The 21,854-nt window shown below is 36.0% G+C and overlaps 3 protein-coding genes across 4 annotated transcripts; 2 read left to right on the top strand and 1 right to left on the bottom strand.

The window, feature by feature from the left end:
- The first annotated feature begins 1,315 nt into the window (after positions 1-1,315).
- Positions 1,316-9,291, top strand: LOC124644844 (ras GTPase-activating-like protein IQGAP1). Of its 2 annotated transcripts, none has more exons than XM_047184579.1 (14): positions 1,316-1,491; positions 1,572-1,825; positions 2,086-2,163; positions 2,359-2,494; positions 2,592-3,677; positions 3,757-4,592; positions 4,886-5,748; positions 5,827-6,052; positions 6,156-6,320; positions 6,523-6,702; positions 6,797-6,937; positions 7,012-7,165; positions 7,253-7,646; positions 7,853-9,291. In XM_047184579.1, the coding sequence occupies exons 1-14, from the start codon at positions 1,446-1,448 to the stop codon at positions 8,211-8,213; spliced, it is 4,920 nt and encodes a 1,639-aa protein (XP_047040535.1). In that variant the 5' UTR covers positions 1,316-1,445; the 3' UTR covers positions 8,214-9,291. The 2 variants fall into 2 exon arrangements, with proteins under 2 accessions (XP_047040535.1, XP_047040450.1); XM_047184494.1 differs by having other exon boundaries at positions 2,350-2,494.
- A 52-nt stretch (positions 9,292-9,343) lies between these two features.
- On the top strand, positions 9,344-11,466 carry LOC124645037 (metallophosphoesterase 1 homolog). Its single transcript, XM_047184807.1, has 7 exons — positions 9,344-9,557; positions 9,645-9,834; positions 10,087-10,228; positions 10,346-10,512; positions 10,743-10,825; positions 10,900-11,181; positions 11,259-11,466. The coding sequence occupies exons 1-7, from the start codon at positions 9,459-9,461 to the stop codon at positions 11,391-11,393; spliced, it is 1,098 nt and encodes a 365-aa protein (XP_047040763.1). The 5' UTR covers positions 9,344-9,458; the 3' UTR covers positions 11,394-11,466.
- Positions 11,420-18,363, bottom strand: LOC124644960 (protein naked cuticle homolog). Its single transcript, XM_047184694.1, has 5 exons — positions 18,007-18,363; positions 14,984-15,219; positions 13,750-13,860; positions 12,936-13,408; positions 11,420-12,780 (listed from the first exon to the last, which is right to left on the bottom strand). The coding sequence occupies exons 1-5, from the start codon at positions 18,119-18,121 to the stop codon at positions 12,408-12,410; spliced, it is 1,308 nt and encodes a 435-aa protein (XP_047040650.1). The 5' UTR covers positions 18,122-18,363; the 3' UTR covers positions 11,420-12,407.
- Positions 18,364-21,854: the final 3,491 nt, after the last annotated feature.

Here is a 21,854-nt window from a genome sequence, read left to right as displayed (position 1 = left end):
GGACCACCTGTGAGGTATACCCTATCGAACAAAAAATAATTTAATAAAATAGTCCATAAATAGTCCTATGAACGATGTTTTCTTAACAGCGCCTGAACAATTTTTAAAGCATTTTTTTCGTATGAAGGTGTAAAAAAAATAAATTAAAGAGTATGCCATATTTTTTTAAACATTTTTATCTTTTTTTTGAGATACGTCACATTGTTATAGGACGTGGGCCAATTTTGTATGGATTGTGATCCATCTTCTTTATTTGAGAAGAGCACCAGTTGCGAAGTGCACCATTTGAGCATGATGTATAATTTGAGAAGTGCATCTAATGCGTCAAACCCTATGATTCTTTCACTGTTAGGAAGCTACACTATCTGCGCTGAACGCAAAGTACGTTTTAAATCTAATTTACAGAAGACGGCCGAACCAAAAAAGTAAAGTACTAGGACAGCATAACTTACATGTTCATATCAATACCTACTCAATGCGGTCGATAATTTTAATGAATAACACTACCTACTTAATATAATACTTATCTACTTAATATAAATAAAACGAAAAACGTAAGTAGATATTTAATTCTGATTTGTGAAAAAAAAACTAAGTGTTTTTGACTCTTGTCGATTTTGAGCAATGTAAAATTTCACAACTACCAGACCTATTTACGAAACAGTACCAAAATATATCCACATTAAAAAAATATATATTTCAATTCTCTTTCCAGGATGTCAATATCAACTGTGACAACAAAAGGGTTGAAAAAAAAACTAAAATATTGACAGTAGTACCACGGGTAGTTTTTTCTTGCCCGTGGTACTACCAGACCGCTTGGTAGTACTATGGGAAGAAAAATTTGCCCGTGGTACTACTGGTAGTACTATTGGTAGTACCACGGGCAACAAACGGATGGGGACGCAGCCTTAGGCATCGAAGTACTCCTCCGCATCGCTGTCCCCTGGAAACGCGCCCAGAAGACTGGCCGCATTGCCGTTTTTGTTTATTTATTTGGGATTCTGATGACCTGTTGGCACCCCGACGTTCCTTGCAGCCACGTACCCAGACCAGCACCAGCCACTTAGGCATAAGCTAGAAAAAGAATGAAAAAGGAAATCCCTCATTGAATATTAAAATTGTATAAGGTATGTGATTTTGGAAACAGTTGAATGTTCCAGACCTTGTATTCCATAACCAACCTACAATCTTCTTGGTGTTTTATACATACATAATCTATACAAGGTATGCAGCTGGTGTTTTTACGTTTTAGCGTGGTAACACTGTCTCTATTCTCTATGTAATCAAATATCAAATTAAACGAACAGCCGTTTTGTTTTGAAAATGCCAGGGATATGAAAGAATTTATTGAACTGTGTGCGAATATTTTAGAAACGACCTGAGTTTGTATAATTTTAAATGAGAATATCAATAGTAGTGAAAATTGTGAGGAAACTACCATCATGGGGAAGGATTTGGACGAAGTACGGATTGGAAAAATTGACGATTGTAAGTTCATGTTTTTAAATGTATTATTTATCCCAGATTACTATTACTCTCTATTAACCCATCATGTATTTTGCACAAAGGCGACTCTGATATTCGGAAGACAGGACAAGAAATGGACAGTATAAGACAACGAACAATTGCCTATGAATATTTATGTCGATTGGAAGAAGCAAAGACTTGGATGGAAGCATGTCTAAAAGAAAGTTTACCGCCAGCCACTGAATTCGAAGAAAGCTTGCGAAACGGAGTTTATTTGGCGAAATTGGGAAATTATATATCTCCGGACTTGCTGCCTCTAAATAAAATATATGATATTGACCAAAAACGATATAAGGTACGTAGCAGTTAAGCATTTTCTTTGTGAAGGAGTAGATAAATAACACCTACTAAATAACCACAGTTAACCACTTGGTCAGTGGGTTGTCTTAGGGGCGGTTGGCTAGCAGGTACTATCAAATGTATTTCATGGGCAAATGTAGCATTGTACTTGTTTACATCTCTCATATTTATACAATAAATTTGACAAAGAAATACTACTTAATTACTATTTATATTTTGGAAAGCCAATCACTTGATTCATTGTTGATATTCCAGATAATGGGCCTCCAGTTCAAACACACTGATAATATCAATAAATTCCTGCAAGTGCTGAAGAAAACTGAATTGCCAGTGGTGAGTACTATATATTAATAGGTGTATTAAGTAAAGAAAAAAACATAGTTTCATTATATGGTATTATATGGTAACGCATAATGCTATATGTTCAGTTATTATGACTTTCTCTTTCTGCTGATTAGAGGTATCGCTGTGTAACTATTTCTATTCATAATTTTATATAATAATAATATTTTGTTGTAGACTTTTCAGCCCGAAACAACTGATATTTACGATAACAAGAATATGCCCAGAGTGATATATTGTATACATGCTTTAAGTTCACATTTATTTAAGCTCGGAAAAGCTCCACTCATTCATGATGTATTTGGCAAAGTTATATTCACAGGTAAAGCAACTAGAATTTACTAGAATGATTCTAATTTACTTAGTAATATGTATGTTGTATTTCTACATTTAATAATTTCTTTTTTTTCTATTTATAGATGAAGAAATTGACTCAGTCTCAAAAGACTTACAAAAATGTGCACACCCACTCCCAATGTTCCAAAAGATAGGGGGCATATTGTCAAAAAATAATAGTAATGGCTCTGATGGTACTGCAATGCATGATGCTGTTGTTGAGCTCAACAATCTTTTAGACTCTGGTAAATCCATAACATCTGCTATTTTTAACCCACAACTCAAATTAAAACATGTACAAAATAGACTCATAGAAGAATATAAGAAAGTATTGAAATCAGCCAAAGATGATAAATCACAGGCTGCTATGAATCGTTCACTGAATGATAGCTATGTCCCAGATGAGTATGATGAGTTGCTCACTGTTGTTGAAATCCAAGGTTATATAACTGCCGTTAATTACAAATATTCATGGAGCAAGTTATGTTTAGCATCTCAGAATGGTGATGTTAATGCCTTAGATAAAATATTCAATGAGAGTTGGGTAAAGACAAAGAATTATAATCCCAATAATGTGGATTTCTACTGTGATGTTGTGAAAGAAATAAATGAATACAACAAGGATGTTGATGTGGAGAGTGTTACTAATTGGCATAAAGTATTCCAAAACATTATAAATGAAGGGAATCGGAAATCACTTGAACATATAGACCACAAGACTGCCATTAATAATGTCAATAAAGCTCTGGATGAGGGCACACCAGAAGATTTGTATGTTGCATTGAATAACCCACATCTAGAAATAAACTTCAAAGTTAACAAGTATGCCATACCCCTTTTGTATGAAGAAATGAAATTAGAGAAATTCGAATTGGAGAAAAATTTAAATGAAAGTGAAATAGCAGCTTCTGTGTCGTATCTTTTGACCATAGCGTCGATATCGGAGGCTGTTGACCGAGGAGATGATAATGCAGTATGGAACTACCTGAATTCTAATCAGTTACACCTGGAAGGCGTGCGGCCGCATTGTCGCCGCCGGTACCTGTCTGCGTTGGCGACAGCATTGCAAGTGAAGATAAGGGAGCAATGTGCATGCCCATTGTTAACTCTGGATGATATTAGGGACTCCATAGATATGGTCAATATGAGAGATGATGATAATGAGGAATGTAAGTATGAATAATTTTAACATTTTTGTAGTCATTTTATTACTTAAAATATGCTAATATTATATATTTTGTTTTACAGTGGTCTCAGTAATAGAGCATATCAACAAGGCAGTCATTGAAGAAGACTCGGACACATTACTGATCCTACTCAAGCACTCATGCCTAAAATTGGCCACACCTTTACACAAAGAGGAAAGTCATCTATATTTACGAATGCTGAAAAAAGTACTTGTTCAAAAAGAATCCCAAAATCTGTGGCTTGATGATATTGTTGAGATAGTCAATGAAGTTAATTCAGAATCCGAAAATGTAAAGGAGCTAACAGAATCATTAGTTCAGTTAAATTTAGCAGTCATGAAGAATAATGTGGAGGAATTTTGGAATGCTCTTATGCAGCCTGTTTTATCTATCTCTGGAATGATTGAAAGCACTTGCAAAGATGTTTATTTTCAAATGTTTTCTAAGGCCCTAAAAAAGAAGGGTCATCATATTTGTCCTTGGATCGTTTGCCACACTAATGCTGGTAATACAGTATACATTGATGTTGAATCCTACACTTACTGTTGGTCTACCCCCAAGGATTTTGTACCTTATGCCCGTTATTTGACCAGAAGGGATGTTAAAAGCATAATTGACAAAACTAACAAAAACCACGTAAATAAGTACATGCAAATGATAATAGAGAAAGCTGTTGTAAAACTTCAAGCTTACTGTAGAGGCTACCTCATCAGAAAAGCTATTGCAAACAGACTTCAGTTTTTCAAAGACAATGAAGAATACATAATAAAAATCCAGGCATGGTGGAGGAAGGCCATTATTGAGAAAAAATATGGAACCTTAATAAAAATGAAGGCTATTGAAGCTAAGTTGAAAAGGGAAAGAAAAGAAAACCCATGGGCATGGTATAAAGTGCAGGTATGAACCAATAAATCTATACTAATATTATATAGCTGAAGAGTTTATTTGAACGCGCTAATCTCAGGAACTACTGGTCCGATTTGAAAATTTCTTTCAGTGTTAGATAGCCCATTTATCGAGGAAGGCTATAGGCTACTTTTTATCCCGGTACGGGAAGTAGTTCCCACGGGATGCGGGTGAAACCGCTGGCAGAAGCTAGTTTATTATATTCAAGATTCCTACTTATGAAATTGCGTGTTTTTATAGTTTGATTGTAAATTATTTCATAAAAGTTGTAATTTTTATTTCAGGAGCCGAAAATAATCAAAATTCAAGCACTTTGGAGAGGCCGCCGTGCCCGTGAAGCTTTCACGTCTTTGTTTTACTCTGCTAATCCTCCACTAAAAGTTGTTAAGAAATTCATTCCTATGTTAGATTTTTCTACTGAGGATTACGATAGAGAAATCGAGTTACAAACTTTGAAGTCTGAAGTGGTTCAATCCATTAGGAAAAATCAAGAACTATCTAAGCAACTTGATGATATGGATCTGAAAATTGGTCTTCTTGTACAAAACCGCATCGCTTTGCAGGAAGTAGCCGCACATGGCTTGAAGTTAAATAATTTAGTCAAACACAATTCTATGACAAAACTTGTGCTAGAGAAACACCCTGATGGCAAAGGTACTTTAATGACAGTTTCGACTGCAGTAAAGGGTCTGAAATCACTCACCAAAGAAAGTAAACGACTGTTAGACGGATACCAACATTTATTTTATGAACTACAAACAAATCCGACCTATCTTTCAAAACTTCTTTTCTGTATTCCACAAAACAAAACGAATTTCTTTTTACAAAATGTTGTTCTAAGTTTATACAATTTCGGTGCATATGCCAGGGATGAGTACTTGTTGCTGAAATTATTCAGATTTACTTTGGAAGAAGAAATAAGTTGTAAAGTTGTTAAGCCCTTCGATATAATTGCGTCGACTCCATTGGTGCTTAAAATGGCTGTAAGCTTGTCAAGGCAGCTGTCTGGGCTGAACAGCCTGCAAACCATTATTGGACCACTCGTTAACAAAATGTTGCAAGATAGAGACCTCAATATAGAAACAGGACCCATTGAAATTTACAAAGCTTGGAGAAATGAGACAGAGATGAAAACCGGTCAAATATCGTGAGTTTGCCGTAAATGTGTTATTTTTCGTCTTGATCTTTAACTCAAATTACTAATCTTATTTTATTTTATTCTTAGGAAACTGCCATACAGTGTTAGCCAAGAAGAAGCACTAACATTTCCTGAAGTAAAATCTCGGCTAGAGAAAGCTCTTACTCAGCTCAAATCCATAGTCACCATGTTTCTGGATGAAATCATTAATTCCACCGAATTATTACCATTTTGTATAACGTATATGGCTCGAGTTTTACACAGAGCTCTTACTTCTAAATTCCCTCATACTCCCGAAAAAGATATATTAAAAGTAAGTGAGTCCTGTACATAGTCACTGACACTGCACTTGATATAGATAAACCACATTTATTTTCTAATTGTTGTATGCTAAATCTATCTATTTACTTGTTTAGGTGATCGGGAATCTCGTCTACTACCAATTTCTGAATGCAGCGATAGTTGCTCCCGATGCGTTCCACATCATCAATTTACCGAATGGGACCTGCCTCACTACAGATCAACGCAAAAATCTTGCTTCAGTGGCTAAAATCCTGCACTTTTCTGCTGCGAAAAAAGGAGTAAGTCATGTCGACAGGTTTAAAATAAGATTCAGTTAAAATAGCAATAAAACTGTTAATTTGTGCTGTTTGAATGTTTGTGACATTAAAAAGGTGTAGACCTATATAAATCCAATTTATCGTAACAGTTCAAAAGCACAGTTATACATATCGCCAACTTAATATTTATCGTTTCTTAAGTGTCTTACGATTTTTTTTCAAGTTTGGAGAGGAATCGAGCCATTTACGTTGCTTAAATCCGTTCATTGTGGAGTGTCATGAGAAAATGAAAGAGTTATTCCGTCGCTGCTGTCGTGGACCTACTTTGGAAGAGTATTTTGCTGTTGACGAGTATACTGAGGCCACGATGCTACATCAACCACATATTTATATCACAGTTCAGGTAACTCCAACATTGAGAACCTCCTCCTTTTTGAAAAATCGGTTAATCATGAATGACATATGAAGACTTACAATATTATCATTTAAAATTTTAGGAAATTGTTGACACACACGCACTTCTAATAGAATACCAGGACATAATAGCGTCCGATCCTCGAGATCGGCTAAACGACCTGCTTGACGATTTGGGAGAAGTACCTTCAGTAGCTCAGCTGGCGTCCAGAGATGTTGATACTGTACGTAAGACATAATAAACTGTTTCAACGTGTTATTTTTAGGTTCTTGTATTTTTTGTTTTAATTTTTTTCAGCTAATGGGAGACACGACAGAAGAGAACGCGAGGCTCGAGGTCTGCTTAGCGCTTACGAATAAGTTCCAGGCGCCTTCCGACGACATGACTGACTTAAACAAACTCTTCATTAAAACCAAGGAGTTGTGTGTTTCTATTATTCCTTTTTTGAATGGTAAGCGGACCTTTTTGTCTATTCAATAGATTTTTGAAGATCTTAATTGAGGTTAGAGAATATGAAATCATTTAATCGTTTTTTTAGGTGAACATCTTTTGGAAGCCTTATGTATAGGCACAACAAAAGCCCAGCAAGATCAATATGCTGGTAGGATACAAAAACGTATCTACTCTGGTCAAGCTCGTCAAGACGAAGTTATGACTTTACGGGAGCATATAGCTAAACTACGTAAGAATCTTCAAATGCTTGAAGATGAGGGCTATGTGACAAGAGAAGATGGTTACCAGGCTCTAGTGACTTCTATTGCCCTTGATCTATGCAATAAGGGCAAGTATAGACAGGCACAAAGAAGAGCTTTGGCAACTCTGACCCGAACCAAACAAAGTTTACAAGAAAAAACTAAGTATTATGAAGAGAAATGCAAATCTTATGATCAGTACATAAAATCTTGTCTTGCTAATCTACACACCGGCAAAAAGTAAGTTTCTTGTTACACATTTATTATATTTAAAAAAAATCGAGTAGTTTTTATCGTAAATTATTAAAATTAAATCACAGAGATGACATAATAATACATAATTTTCCATTTCTATTTCTTTTTCTACTATATTCGTATAAAATAGTATAGTCTGATAGCAAGTTTATGAACTGACGATATATCGATGTTATTACAATTTTTTGCAGAAGTGTTCATGCTTGCTTGAGAAGATCAGGCAAAGATATGCAGAAATTGAAATCCAAATTAACTGTGAAGTATTCTGGTGCCAAATTGTTGGAGAGAGGGGTTCTACTAGAAATTGATGGACTATCAACATCCCAATTCAAAAATGTTCAGTTTGACATTACACCAACCGACCACAATGGAGTTTTCACCATTAAAGGAAAATTCATGGGTGTTGAAATGGAATCTATTGAAGTTGACATACAAGATCTCCTTCAAAAACAATATGAAGGTTGTGCTGTTATGGACATGTTTGGGAAAGCTAAAATTAATGTTAATCTTTTGATATTCTTATTGAATAGTAAGTTTTATGGTAAGTTTTAGTTTTTATTGCACTTGATTTCATAGACGTAGTTATTCCTAACTAAATGTACGGTTGAACCGACGCGACGGGTGGGCGATCCACTCTTTGACTATTAACTCAATGCTAATGCAAGAGTTCCTTCACAATTTGTTAATTATTACAAAAAAACTGATTTTGGTGTTGATTGCCTAGCAAAGCCTCCAATTTATATTATTTATTTTCATTTTTTTATGTTGGTATGACTGTGACTGTTTGATTATGTATTCAGCAAATCTTGATAAATGCTTATTTTGTATTGCCATTGTCTTTGAAATCTCAAATAGGATATAACTGTCTTATTAAGATTTGATTTAATTTGACCTTAGTTTTAAAATCCTGATGCGGACAAGGGTCTGATAGAATGTACTTAACACCAAAAGTTCAAAATTCCCATGAAGTATTAAAATACCAAATATTGTTACTAATATTATTGACTACTTGCTTAGTAATAAGGCACATTTTCTTAATTACAAATTAACATTATTGGTCACAAAGTTTTCTGTAATTTTAATCATTTATTAATTATTACTAATATAGTTTTAAAATAATAATATTATTTAAGTATCTCATTTTTGTGAGACATTTTTTTTAATACTCTAAAATCTGGTAATTAATATTTTTCGTTACAATAAGGTTCCTCTAGCTTAGATGAACATCGTTTAATACAATATCATCACCAGTTTTAGATGATCAATGTGTTATAGCCATTAAAAAGGATTTTTTTGCCTAAAACTGTTAATATAACAATCAGAATTCCAGTTTAAAAAATCATTAACATTGTTAAACGTATAAGGAAATTCACACGGAGACTTATTTGATTGTGCCTATCCTTATAATGTACCTATTGTAGCCTTTGATATCCTTACTACTATGAAATGACTTTGAGGTTACCCATTAATAAATTAAATTGAAATAAACTGTGATAAAACTCATAATTATGAATTGGAAAGCTAAACACTACTTTTAACATTTGTACCTTCAAAAAACAATGCAATTGTATATAATAATCAATTTAAGTATTCTTATAATTTTTTAATAATAAACGAGGCTGACAAGTAATAATTGTAGTTTTTCTTGTGTTGTATTTTTAACTCTGGCAAACATTTCATAACTGTCAATACAACAGTACATTTTCAAACTTATCTGTAGTGTGCTTGTCTGTTGATAAGATAAAATAATAAAAATAGTTTGACTATTATAATTTAAGATCATGGTTTGGCACCACCATGCGCCGAGCTACACAGAAACTGTTGATATTTATTTTAGGTGTATTATTCACAACCATTTATTGTGAATTTCTAATCTACTATGTTGTGGCTATCCAGGTAAATAAACTTTAAATTTTATTTTTCTTTTATACTATGTAATTTGTCATTAATTTTTATGTCATAATGTCTTGGTATTGCTTGCAGTGTTCATGGCCATCTATAGAACAACCGTACAATGATGAACAGTTGCTAAAAGCATTTATTTTAGCTGATCCACATCTGCTGGGCCCCCGGAAAGGTCATTGGCTTGACAAATGGAGACGAGAGTGGCAAATGCATCAGGCATTTCAAGCGATCATGATGATACATAAGCCAGATGTGGTGTTTGTTTTAGGTATAGCTTTGTATATTATCTGTTGTGTAGCTTGCTGTATTATGATTTTTTACATACTGAAATGAAGTATTAAATCTTAGTAGACTCTCTAACTAAATAATTTATCATTTCTGAGGTATCCAATTTAGTTGGTTGGCTTTACGTTGGCTTCATGCATGTTATCTCAAACCATATCATTCAGTATTTATACATGGAATATATATTTTTAGTTAATGTTGCATTGTTAAATGTTTTGAAAAATAAAACTTTCAGGAGATCTTTTCGATGAGGGGGAATGGAGTAGTGACGAACAGTTCAAGAATTATGTAGATCGCTTCCACAAATTATTCCCAGTGCCTGATGATAGTCTGATGCATGTTGTTGCTGGAAACCATGACATAGGCTTTCATAACTTGTATGTATCCATGATTAACTAGAATAATTATTTCGTACAATTACATTACATTTTATTTTAAATATTATTTTCGCCTATTACATGTCTCTGATAATAATTTTTTATTACCTGTTTTAGCATAAGCAGGGGATCAGCTCGAAGATTTACAAAGTTACTGAACTCCTCATCAGTTCAGTTTTTAAGTTTGAAGGAAAATCATTTTGTTCTCATTAATTCTATGGCGATGGAAGGCGATTCCTGCGAACTTTGTACTAAGGCTAGAAACGACATAAATAAAGTGGCAGGTAATATTATATTCATACCATTTTAGAATTGCCGGCAGATGATGCGATGCGGCTTCGTCGACTGCCCGTCTGTCGTTTATTGAGACGTGTAAATGAGCATTCACGATTACACACACAGATGGTACTGCCATAGCATTCTCTTTGACGATAATTTAATCTTCATGACGGATCTGCATAAGACATTCATTCTGATATTTATACATGTATATATAATATTTCAATTTTTGTAGGAATACTAAAATGTTCAGAGAATTCAAACTTCTGTTATGATGGCATTCGAAAAGTGAACTATAGCAGACCAATCCTCATGCAGGTGCGTACCTACGATTTACTAACTTGAAAGGACAAAATGAAACATAGTTATAATGTTGATAATTTGAATTCCAGCATTTTCCGCTATACAGGGTTTCGGATGCAGTTTGTACTGAGCCAGATGCGCCGCCATTGCCTGAACGAAATAAACCATTTCGGTTAAAAATTGATGCCCTATCTAAGGAAGCATCAACTTTTCTTGCTTCGAAAATTAAGCCCAAAGTAGTGTTTGGAGGTCATACTCATCATGGTTGCCTGCAGCATCATGTTTATAATAGTCCAGAAACATTGGAATTTTACGAATATTCGGTGCCTTCATTCTCCTGGAGAAATCGGCCTGATCCTAAGTACATGTTGGTGAGTAAAAATTTATATTCACTTTTTTACAGCTACTTTCAAAAAATCTTATTTTAATGATAACGTGTATCTTTTAGGTGACACTAACACCAAGTGATTATGCAGTACATAAGTGTGGGTTACCTAAGGAAACCACGATAGCAGTTACAGCTGTTATAATGTTGTTTGTGGTCATATGGTTGACTATGCGACGTAGACTTATAGGAAAATAAGGTGCCAAGCAATATAAAAGACATTGTAAATTAATCTCATGATTATATTTGACAATAAATATTTTTGACAAGATACAGCACTTTGTACATCAACAACTGAACTTTAATTTCCAGTTGAAATCATTACATACAATTACTTCTTTTAACAAATTATCACAAAGACCTACCTGCTAACATTAACATAATTCAGCCGTCCACAATAAGTTATAAATACATTATGAAAGCATAATAGAGGTAGATAAAACATAGAGATTCTTTCATTAACTTAAAATAATGAATACTGATATTGGTAATGTAACTGGGAGGGTTCTTTTTACATACAGTGAAACTGAAAACATTGAATCCATGTAAAAAATAGTAGATGAGCAACCTTAACATAAGTATGTATAATTGTACTTGAAATTTTCATAATAACAATGTTATAAACTATCATCGCTGAAGTACCTAACACTTACAACTAAAATCAGTCTATGAAACTCTAAAATGAGTCTTGTATTATCAAAGGTACATAGTCTACTGAGCATTATCACCTATCAGCGTAAGTATACATTATGAACTCCGCTACTTAGTCTTAAGGTCCAGTTAACACCAAAGTTACCAAGTGAAGGCACTTTTTAGAATTACATATTATCTAAGGCAGCATTTATATCGAAAACTCTGGACTGAAAATAGGCCATTCGTAAGGTGAACTTCTTAATTTTTTTAAAGAGCAACCTATGTATATTTTATTAATATCTTAAAAACACGAGAACCTTAAGTACATTTTCTCGTTCGCAGATCTATGCATGGAACCATTTGAGCATGCCAGATGAGCAAACCTTCTACTCAGATTGTGAATACTTAGACATAAATGGGAACATTTTGGAATTCCTCTGAAAAATCTCACCTTATTTATTTTAAAGTGAATTTCAAACAGCGCTTGGTAACTCAATATTAAAATTACAATCCTACCTTAAACACACGCGCAAACACGTGAGCGGGCACAACCGTTACCGGAGATGCCTTTGTCAAATTCTATAAGAATATAATTTGTAATACTCTTGGTTGTTGCGTGGCATGCGCTTGGCCGGGCAGGTCGTGTGATCTGGAGCGGCCGTGACACGCGTGCGGTGCCCGCGCCGGCCGCGGCACCTGACTCTGCTTCTGATGGTACCCGGTGTTCGCGTGCCGGGCCGACGAACAAATCACCGCATGTAGATAACGGTCGTACCGACATAAATTTGAATCGCCGCCGCTAGCGAGATCTAAGTATCCATTACCAGAGTTATCGGATTTCTTTTTTTGGAATGCATTTATTGGCTTTTCACTGACTGTATACGATCTATTTCGATGCTTCTGATATTTGTTTGTAACTTCTTCATCAATGACAACAGGTTCACACGGCTTTCTGTAAAGAAAATAGAATGGTTATCAACTATGAAACATTCTAATATTTTGTAATTTTCGGATATTATTACATTTGTTATATCCGACATAAGACAATTTTCACTACGTGGTAGATTGTGATTAGAATAAATCTCCTAAATTATTCAAGAAACGTACCTTGAGGCTTGAAAGCTCATATGGTTCTTTTCCATGTTGGCTTGAATGATTTCCAATAATTCGCGTCGTTGCAAACTTCCAGAACGTTTTTTAGTGTGTTTTCGTTCCCTGTGCTCCCTGCGAGGTTGGCGGTGGGCTCGGGATTGCGTGTATGTGGTTTGCCTTGGGGAACTGTGGACGGGTCTTCGGTCACCCGAACATGATGATTTGGAGGAGACATCATCGTCGGGTGAGAGTCGCCCTCTGTGCTCATCTTCACTATGATCAATGCAGTCAGGAGGAGATGGGTTAATAGTAGATGAACATTCTCTACGTCGGCGTCTCCGCGCCTCTCGTCTGTCTCGGTGGTTTCTACATTTGCCATCTTCTGGCACAACTGTTAATCGCACTTGTATTGTTTTGGAGCCATAGTGTGGCACTGTCACAGATTTTCCTATAGATTCGTATATTGTTGACACAATGCCGGCTATGTCCTGTATAAAAAAGGAAATATTAGCAATATCAGAATAAAAAGTATTGAATTGATGTTTCTAGCAAGATTTGGCATATTTAAAAACTAGGCTGTTCGCCACATCCACACCCGTGTCTCGAAGGAATTATTTTCTCAGGCTTTAGACTTCATTCGTTTTGCGCTAAAGCTCGACAGACAGTGTTACTTTCGCATCATATTATTTTGGATTTAAGGATTACTACTACGTTTCTACTACTAATGGCGCTTGAAACCAAAAGCAACTCGTGATGATGATTAACAGTAATACATCATGTTTTTAACAGAATTCGACGGCAATTAAAAGCAACACAACAAAATACTTACGTCCTTGGTCATGCGTCCGTGTCCATCGAGGTCATAAAGGGTGAAGGAGAACTGAAGCGGCTGTTGTTTGGAAGGCTCTGGATGTTGCAGTTCTACATCACACGTCAGCTCCTAAAAATAACAAATGATTTCTTATATCAGTGATTTTTTTTACATTTTAAAACATGGAAATTGTTACAGCATTACAAAACAAACTCGAGAAGTACGTGTGAGTACGCAATACTATGCCAGCAGCATTTTAAATAGTTTTAAGTCATCAATGAACGCTATAAACGGCGCCGACGCTTGACTTTCATTCAGTAATTTGACGGGATAATTATCAATCTATTGATGCTCTGCTATAGTTAATGATTATTTAGAGTAACCGATACTCCTGTTAGCATTTCCTTATTGGATTACGGTCGAAAGGTTATGTTGCTAGGCTGGTGGATAGATAACCCAGTGGCGCCGGACATAACGCGCGTTGCGGCCGACTAGGCGGGCGTCCTCCTTATCTATCTCCTCACGCTTTAAAAGGAAACTAGCTGCGCCTTTAGTTTCAATCGGTACAACAAGGTAAAGTGGGTAGGTGACCCGCGATTACTGTATTTACTTACTAACTACACGCACGTCTGGGGCGAATGGCTAACTGAATGAATCAATACATGTTACGTCATAGGCTTCATTAGATACGATCGGAATAAGAACCCACTCAGCAACAGAATAGTACCTATTCGTACATATTTTTAAAACTAACGGCAATGTAAGACCCGCGGAGACTACGAATTCTCCAAGAATTCATGATAATATATTATGTAGATCGTAAGACATGAATTTGATTAAATCTTAAGTCACGACTTGCTTGGTTACTAATCGCCACTTTCTAAATCCCATACACGCATGGGTGACTAGCGCTCGACTGGTACATTGTACAATATAGCTATATGGTACAGCTTACAATTATTTATAGCCTAGATTATTTTGAATTCAATCAATGAATCCCTTCAAATTTTTTATAGATCTTCGATACGACATTGTTTCAATTTTTTACTTGGCACCCACAACGTTAAGAGTAACTTTCTTCAGCCTTGTGGCTTTTTCCTGCTCTCACCCCAACTTAGCATCGAAATCTTCCTCGTGATTCACTTTTAGCTCATGGCGAAAACTACATAGAAACTCCTTCAGCAGTGGTAAGTTTATCGCCAAAAAGACATACTAAGTGACAGATATCCTTGTTATTGTAGTGAGTGTTTACCTCAAATCGCAGCCTATGATGGTGCTTTTCATCACTGTTTTCGGGGGGCGGTGGCGTGGGCGCGGGTGGTGGCTTGTAGACAGGTTCATGCGAGGCGCGCGGCGGCGGGGCCGGCGGTGTGCTGGGCTGCAGCAGGGCACGAGCCTCGCTCGGCAGCAGATCAGGGGGTGCCGAGCACTGGGAAGCGGCTCTTCCCACCAGCTCCTCCGTGTCTGTCCGCTCGCTCTCCGTCCCGACTGGAAAATAAATAGAAGTCGGTAAGATCCTTGTGTCTGCTATATATGAAAAATTTATAACCCTATCGCTTTTTGAACAAAACTTGTAGTAACCTTCCGTCCTACAACAGCTAATTGTTGTATGGCAAACCCACTATTAATATGTACATTAATTAAAAAATGTTTTTGGTTGACACAAATGTGCAACAAGTTCCATTTAGCGGTATGTATCTAGCTCAAACAAAACTAGCACCAACCATACAGCAGTTGCATATCACAATTGTGATATGTAATTATAAACTATAGCCCGTAACACAGTTTAAATAAATGGTGGTTGGATGCAACAGCCAGAGGTGGTATTGTCCAGGGTCCACTTAATAACAGGTACGAACCCAAATCGTAATTTTGTTTTATCTTCAATTCGTATTTCGTGCTATTTTTAGTTATTGTAATCATTGCCCGAGGAACACAATGCGAGTAACATAATGGCCAAAAAAAGTTGTATACTCAAAAGCGTGTCGGCGAACCTCAAAAGGTTTGTGTGAAGCGGACCGACGCTGAGCGACGGAGAGATGTAAACGACACAAGGTTACGGGGAGCGTTGAGACATTTCCTGGAAGGCCCCGTGAGTGGGTCGGCTTTGGAACGTTTGGGATCCACCGTAGCATCGCACATCTGCCGCTAACGTTATTTCTCTTAAAGGAGGCGGCATTTCTTTTTGCTGTCTTATAACATTTACTTTGAAAGCATTCTTTTCTTTTGCTTTTTTCAGCAGTGTTATTATCATTATTGTTGATCAATGGCAAGTTATGTTACATACAAACAGGCATAAAAATGCAACTTTTGTGGTTCTGTCTACAACTGCACGTTGACCTTAGAATAATATTCGTTAAATACCTGCATATTTAATTTTCGTGAAGCGCACATACGTAAATCACAGTTGAAAAGGTTTTTGATGTTCCGAACGTCTCTCGATACCCTTGCTCGACATCTATCTACTGGATACGTAATACTAATAATGCGGCTACGCGTAACCACATTCCTGCACAGTGATTTACAAAGGGGCACTTTTGTAAGTCGACTCTCAAATTATTTTAGTCAGCGTCTATTTAAAATTATTAAGTATTGAAAGATCTTGTTATGGTGACTTTGATTATTGTTATATTGCACTTAAATGATTCGCAATTATTATTTTTTTTATGTTGAACTTTCAATGAATGAAAATATCTTTCGTTTGATTTGACTCCTTCTGGATGTATTTCATAAGATAACTAGGTATCTCATCTCATGACATGTGTCCCAGATTGTTTCAGGTCCCAGGTAAGGTTAACCGTCTAGTATCTAGTTGGTATTTAGACTGTGCATCTACCTACTTACCTATATGTATCGTAACTACTTCTTATTTATTTTTCACTTCGTTGACAAAAACAATGTCGCAACCATTGAATTACCATTACCTTTGCGAAAACAAAATGTTCACGGGTAATTATTATAACGTCCTTTAACTGCAGGATAGCAGTTATAAAATAAGTCTTGTATCAGTAGAGTTCGACTACGGTTTACTTACATTATTTTGTAACTAACTAACTGTACAGAACAATATCAAAGCGCTATTTCTGTTTGTTTGCTTTGAAGTAGTAATAGTTAAGTAAGTGGGTGCGAGTCGCGCACATAATTTTGTTAAGCCGAGTCTGTTTTTATTTACGATAGTTTGATGTTTTCATAGGTATATTAATTAATCACTAGGAAGTTACAATCAACGATCGTGTAGTATAGCTAATAAACATAACATTAATGCAATCTCCACTTCTTTGTAAGTAAACAAATTGATTTGCATTTTGTTTGTGTATACCGCGAAATGTAATTCCGTCGGAGCTACAAGTAACGTGGGCCTGTGTGCGTAGGCCGCGCCGTGTAGCGGAAGACGACTCGTCCTATTATTTGATTTTACTTTTTTCATTCAATTCATGTTGCCGCGAACGAATCACCCGGCGGCGGGTCGACGCCGCCGTGCCAACGTTTGATCTTGCCGACTTTTGATAACACCGTGCGAGATCGTAAAATCTTATAATAAGCATGATAAAAGTATTAAGTAACCTTTACATTAGTAGACATTCACATTATACATCGCGGCCTGACTAAGGTTTGATTTAATTGACTAGATAAATAACTACATTTACATTCAGAAGTGCCGTTAATTGTATCGCTTGGATCACGCCTACAATCTTAATAATTTAAAATAGAAATTGTATCGATGCTAGGTGGACTATTCTCCCTTTAAATAAAAACCTTTGGGTGCTTCAATTATTTCAGTGTCTGAATTTACCTACTTTTGTTAGATATGTGCACAGTACGCGTGTCGGTGTGTGTCAAAAGTGGCTAATTCTTGAGATAAAATCACCCCATTATTTTTTAAATTAATTTATAATTAAAACTCAAAACAAAATCAAAAATCCCAAATAAGTAATCAACAGATGGCGTTGTTGTACACGTAAACAACATGATTTAAAGAACCCTTGTTGCTCTATTTCAACTCGCCCTTGACCGGTTTTTATAATAATATTGTGAAGTTTGCTATTCGTATCACACTTATTTATATATGTAACTAGTGTTGTGTAGTTTGTTTTTATGACTTTGCTGAGCTATTTTCCGGTTTTAAGTATGTACCTGCAATATCTTCTAGTCTAGGTATTCGTGACATGTGCATTTATTTTGAAAATTTTGGAGTCACGACTCACATTCTCAGTGTAAAGTAGCACGAACAGCGTGCGTTTTAGTTCCTAGTGCAAGTATTATGGGATGACTTACTGCTAAACTTCTTGTATCCATTTGTAAACTTGTTGCGCCACCACTTGACGAAGTGGTGCGCCATGGGGGCGTCCGCGGCGGGTGCCGGAGCTCTCAACGTTTCGTAGCACGTCATGCGCTGCGCTCACGCACGCATCCCGTACACTTCAAAAGAACCGCACGTTTAATTTAATATATCACTAAGTTTGATTGTAATTCACTTGCACTGTATTCGGTCACAACACAGGATTTATAAGGATTCGATGTTAACACGAAGCCTTTGACCCAGTTGTCCGCGTGAATGTTGAGCGACGAGAGAAACCGAGCGACCGTCCCTCGTGCGTGCCGTAGAGTGACTGACTGATGGATGAAGGGAGCAGGGAGGGGCGGCGAGGGCGCGGGATAGTGCGACGCGGTGTGGCGGCGGCAGCGGCTGCTGTGTCGCGATCGCAAAACAAATGCCGCCTGGTGCCTGATAGCGTACACAATACAATAAACAATACAACCGTATGCGTGACGAACAGGACGATCGCGATCTCCCCGTCTCAGATAGGAACAGCTTGACACAAAAGCCTTTGCAAACTTATCAATATTATCAACCAAAGCTCTTTTATTTACTTTTGGTATAAATGTAGAGCATACGATTTTTGGTGTAATGTCTATCTACCTTCATAGTAGGAACTTAGGTATAAATAGTTTATTTACCTAATTATTAAATACCTACCTACATGACTATAAAATTTACCTATAAGAAGGTTTAGTAAAGCTAGTTTAGTGTTCGCGATAAACTCAAAAATATTTGATTGATACGAATTTGATGATTTTCGTGCAGTTTTTGCCAATGGAGATAATGAGGCAAATTTAGGCAGACTTATCCCATCACATTTATTTAAAAAAACTGAAAAATTTTGTAGCTTATTATTGTGGTTGAAAGTGATAAGTAGATACTTTATATCAGAAACTGCCGGCCCATCTGGGATATATAGACTCCAGCCCGCGTAGACGCGTAGTAGCTTTTTCTTCCGTAAGAACCTTTTCCCCTGAATGCCCCTGACAATATCGGGACATGTTATTTAATCAGCAAGGCTAAACAACGATTTTACTTGACTCCAAAATTCGGATTCTTCTGCAAATTATCAAGAAATTCCAGATTAACGTAACAAAAGAATGGTTCAAAGCTAAGTACCTACTTTACTTACCTATGCCTTTTGGAGGTTCCTTACAGATATCTACAACTATGTGTACTTCCTACTTAGGCATTAGAAGAATAGGTAATTTAAAAAAAGGTAAAATTACCAGGTGATTGGGAATTTGTATGTATTTCAGCTCAAAAGAGCTTAGATTTATTGATCTGACTTTGTATTAGCGCAACTTTTACTTAGTAAAGAAAGTGAGCAGCAGGTAAATACCTATAGGGCAGTAATAGAGAGAAAGGTGAACGCGCATCCGCTACGTTGGCAATGGCAGCCTCCATGCGGTCGATGACCCTGAAGTAAGCGATTACAAAAAAGATTAAGGTAGGTAGATAGTAGGTAGGGTAAACCGAGGTATAACTGGCCACTTTCAATTATTAGCCACTATTCACTTTGACTGCATAAATTAAGAACTATTCTCATAGAACGCCATCTATTATTTATTTTTAGTATTACCTACTCAACTAGCTTTCATTATAGTGACAGTTTTTTCCTCTATGAACACTAGCGCCAAAAATATTGGTCATTTTGTGACAGCACGCGTACGAGTTCCGACGTGAACGGTAAATCCTTAAATTTTTTTTAAGGTAATGATTGAATTTAAAAGTGAATTTTGTAATACTTCGTGTAGTAAACGTGAGTTGATTGTGTTTGTGGTATTGTATAGATGGTAAACGATCGTTTTTTAAGGTTTTATTCTGTCAGTATCTATAATAAAGCGAGATTAGTTGGGTGGCCAGTTATTGATTTTCATTTTTGTGTATTTTCATTTATTGGCCACTCATGCCAGTTACTGAATTATACGCTAATATCCGAATTTTACGAAAAAATAAACATATTTAGAATGAGTATAAGGCACACTATCGTGTAAAAAAAATCCAGATAAAAATATACACGTTTATCAGTAACTGGCATGGGTGGCCAATTACTGATAGTTGTATGGCCAGTTACTGACGGATTTTTTTTTGTTGGACAGATTTTCTGAAATGTCTTTAAAAAAACGCCAATACTCTAAAGAGGCAATAGAAAATGCTATCAAATTTATTGAAAACAATGAAGGTATCCAATCCAAATAAAACAATTTCTGTTGTCTCAAATATACCTTTCTCGGAATACCTGAAACAAAATCATCATAATCCTGCCCTTATCCCAATTTTATTTGGGGTCGGCGCAGCATGTTTTCTCCTTCCATACTCTTCTATCTGCCGTCATCTCACAAGTAACATTCTTTCTACTTTCACACAATCCATCCATCGTTTCTTTGGTCTTCCTTTTCCACTATATCCGTCCACATTCATACTCATCATGTTCCTCACAACATGATTCTCATTCCTCCGCATCACATGCCCATACCATGACAGCCGGTTTCCACGCAGTTTTTCTGATACCGGCGCTACTTTCAAACTTCCTCTTATATACTCATTCCTCACTCTATCCATTTGCGTAACACCACACATATGTACCTCTTAACATTCTCATCTCTGCCGCATGCAATTGTCTTTCATTCGTCGCTTTTGTGGGCCAGCACTCTGATCCATACAAGACAGCAGGTCTGACAATACTCTTGTAAATTTTCCCCTACCTGAAACAAAATACCGGAATACCTGAAACAAAAGTTGCCCGATTTTCCCAAACGACAACGAAAGCGCCAAATTGAGCGAAACATCCAATCAATATGTTGACAAGATAAGAGAAAAACAATTTAAAAAAGCAAGAAGAAGATGCCGCAAAAGAAGAAAGGAAGAGATTACGAGAAGAGAAAAAAAGTCAAAAAGAGAATGATGTACCAAATAAAAAACTAAAGAATAAAACAAAAAAGACTGCTACTAACAAAATTATAAATATGTAGTCAAGACGAGTCCAAGAAACTGTTGGAAAATAAGAAAAACCGATGTGTTACTTGTTGTGACTATTGTTTGAATCTAATAACAAGAAGGGTGATCCTATGTAGGCTCTGTAACAAACAATTTCATGAGAATACTATTGTCGCACAGGATTCATATTCCTGAGGCTGAATGTGATTCTTTTTTGTGCCATAATTGTTACAAAGAGAGAGATTACTCTACATCTGATGATGATGATGATGATGTAATTAATTAATTTAAGCACGTCAATAACTACAAATGATAAGTTCCTCGTTACCATACTATGATTTAAGTGCAAACGAACTGTGGTATACTGATCTCATTAAATTAAGCTAAGTTGTAGTTTTTTTTACGAATTAAGAACCACCTTGTTAGAATTTGTTTTATTATGTTTTTTAAGTTTTTAATTTCTAATATAGTTGCTTTATTCTATATATTTTAATTGATTTGAAATATTATTTTTGCATGGCCAGTTATTGGTATTATGGTGGCTAATATCTAATTTTAAATGGCCAGTTACTACTAAAAAATACTACTTTTTCATTCTGTTAAAATATTACTACATAATTCTATGTTGTTTCATTTTTTACTCACTAATAACGATAAATGGATACTTGCTTTAACTAAAGTTGATACAAGAATATTAATTTCTGGACACATTTCTCCATGGCACTTAAATGAACAACTCGCTATCCTTAAGTGGCCAGTTACTGGTGAGTTTACCCTACTTGGTTAGTGGCAAGCCAAGCCTCACTTCAACCGGCTCTGTGCCCAAAATGAATATAAGCGAAAACGCACCTCTACTCTACTA

The sequence above is a fragment of the Helicoverpa zea genome, chromosome 1 (assembly GCF_022581195.2).
Source record: "Helicoverpa zea isolate HzStark_Cry1AcR chromosome 1, ilHelZeax1.1, whole genome shotgun sequence".
Taxonomy (NCBI): Eukaryota; Metazoa; Arthropoda; class Insecta; order Lepidoptera; family Noctuidae; genus Helicoverpa; species Helicoverpa zea.
This window is presented reverse-complemented; position numbering and strand designations above follow the sequence as displayed.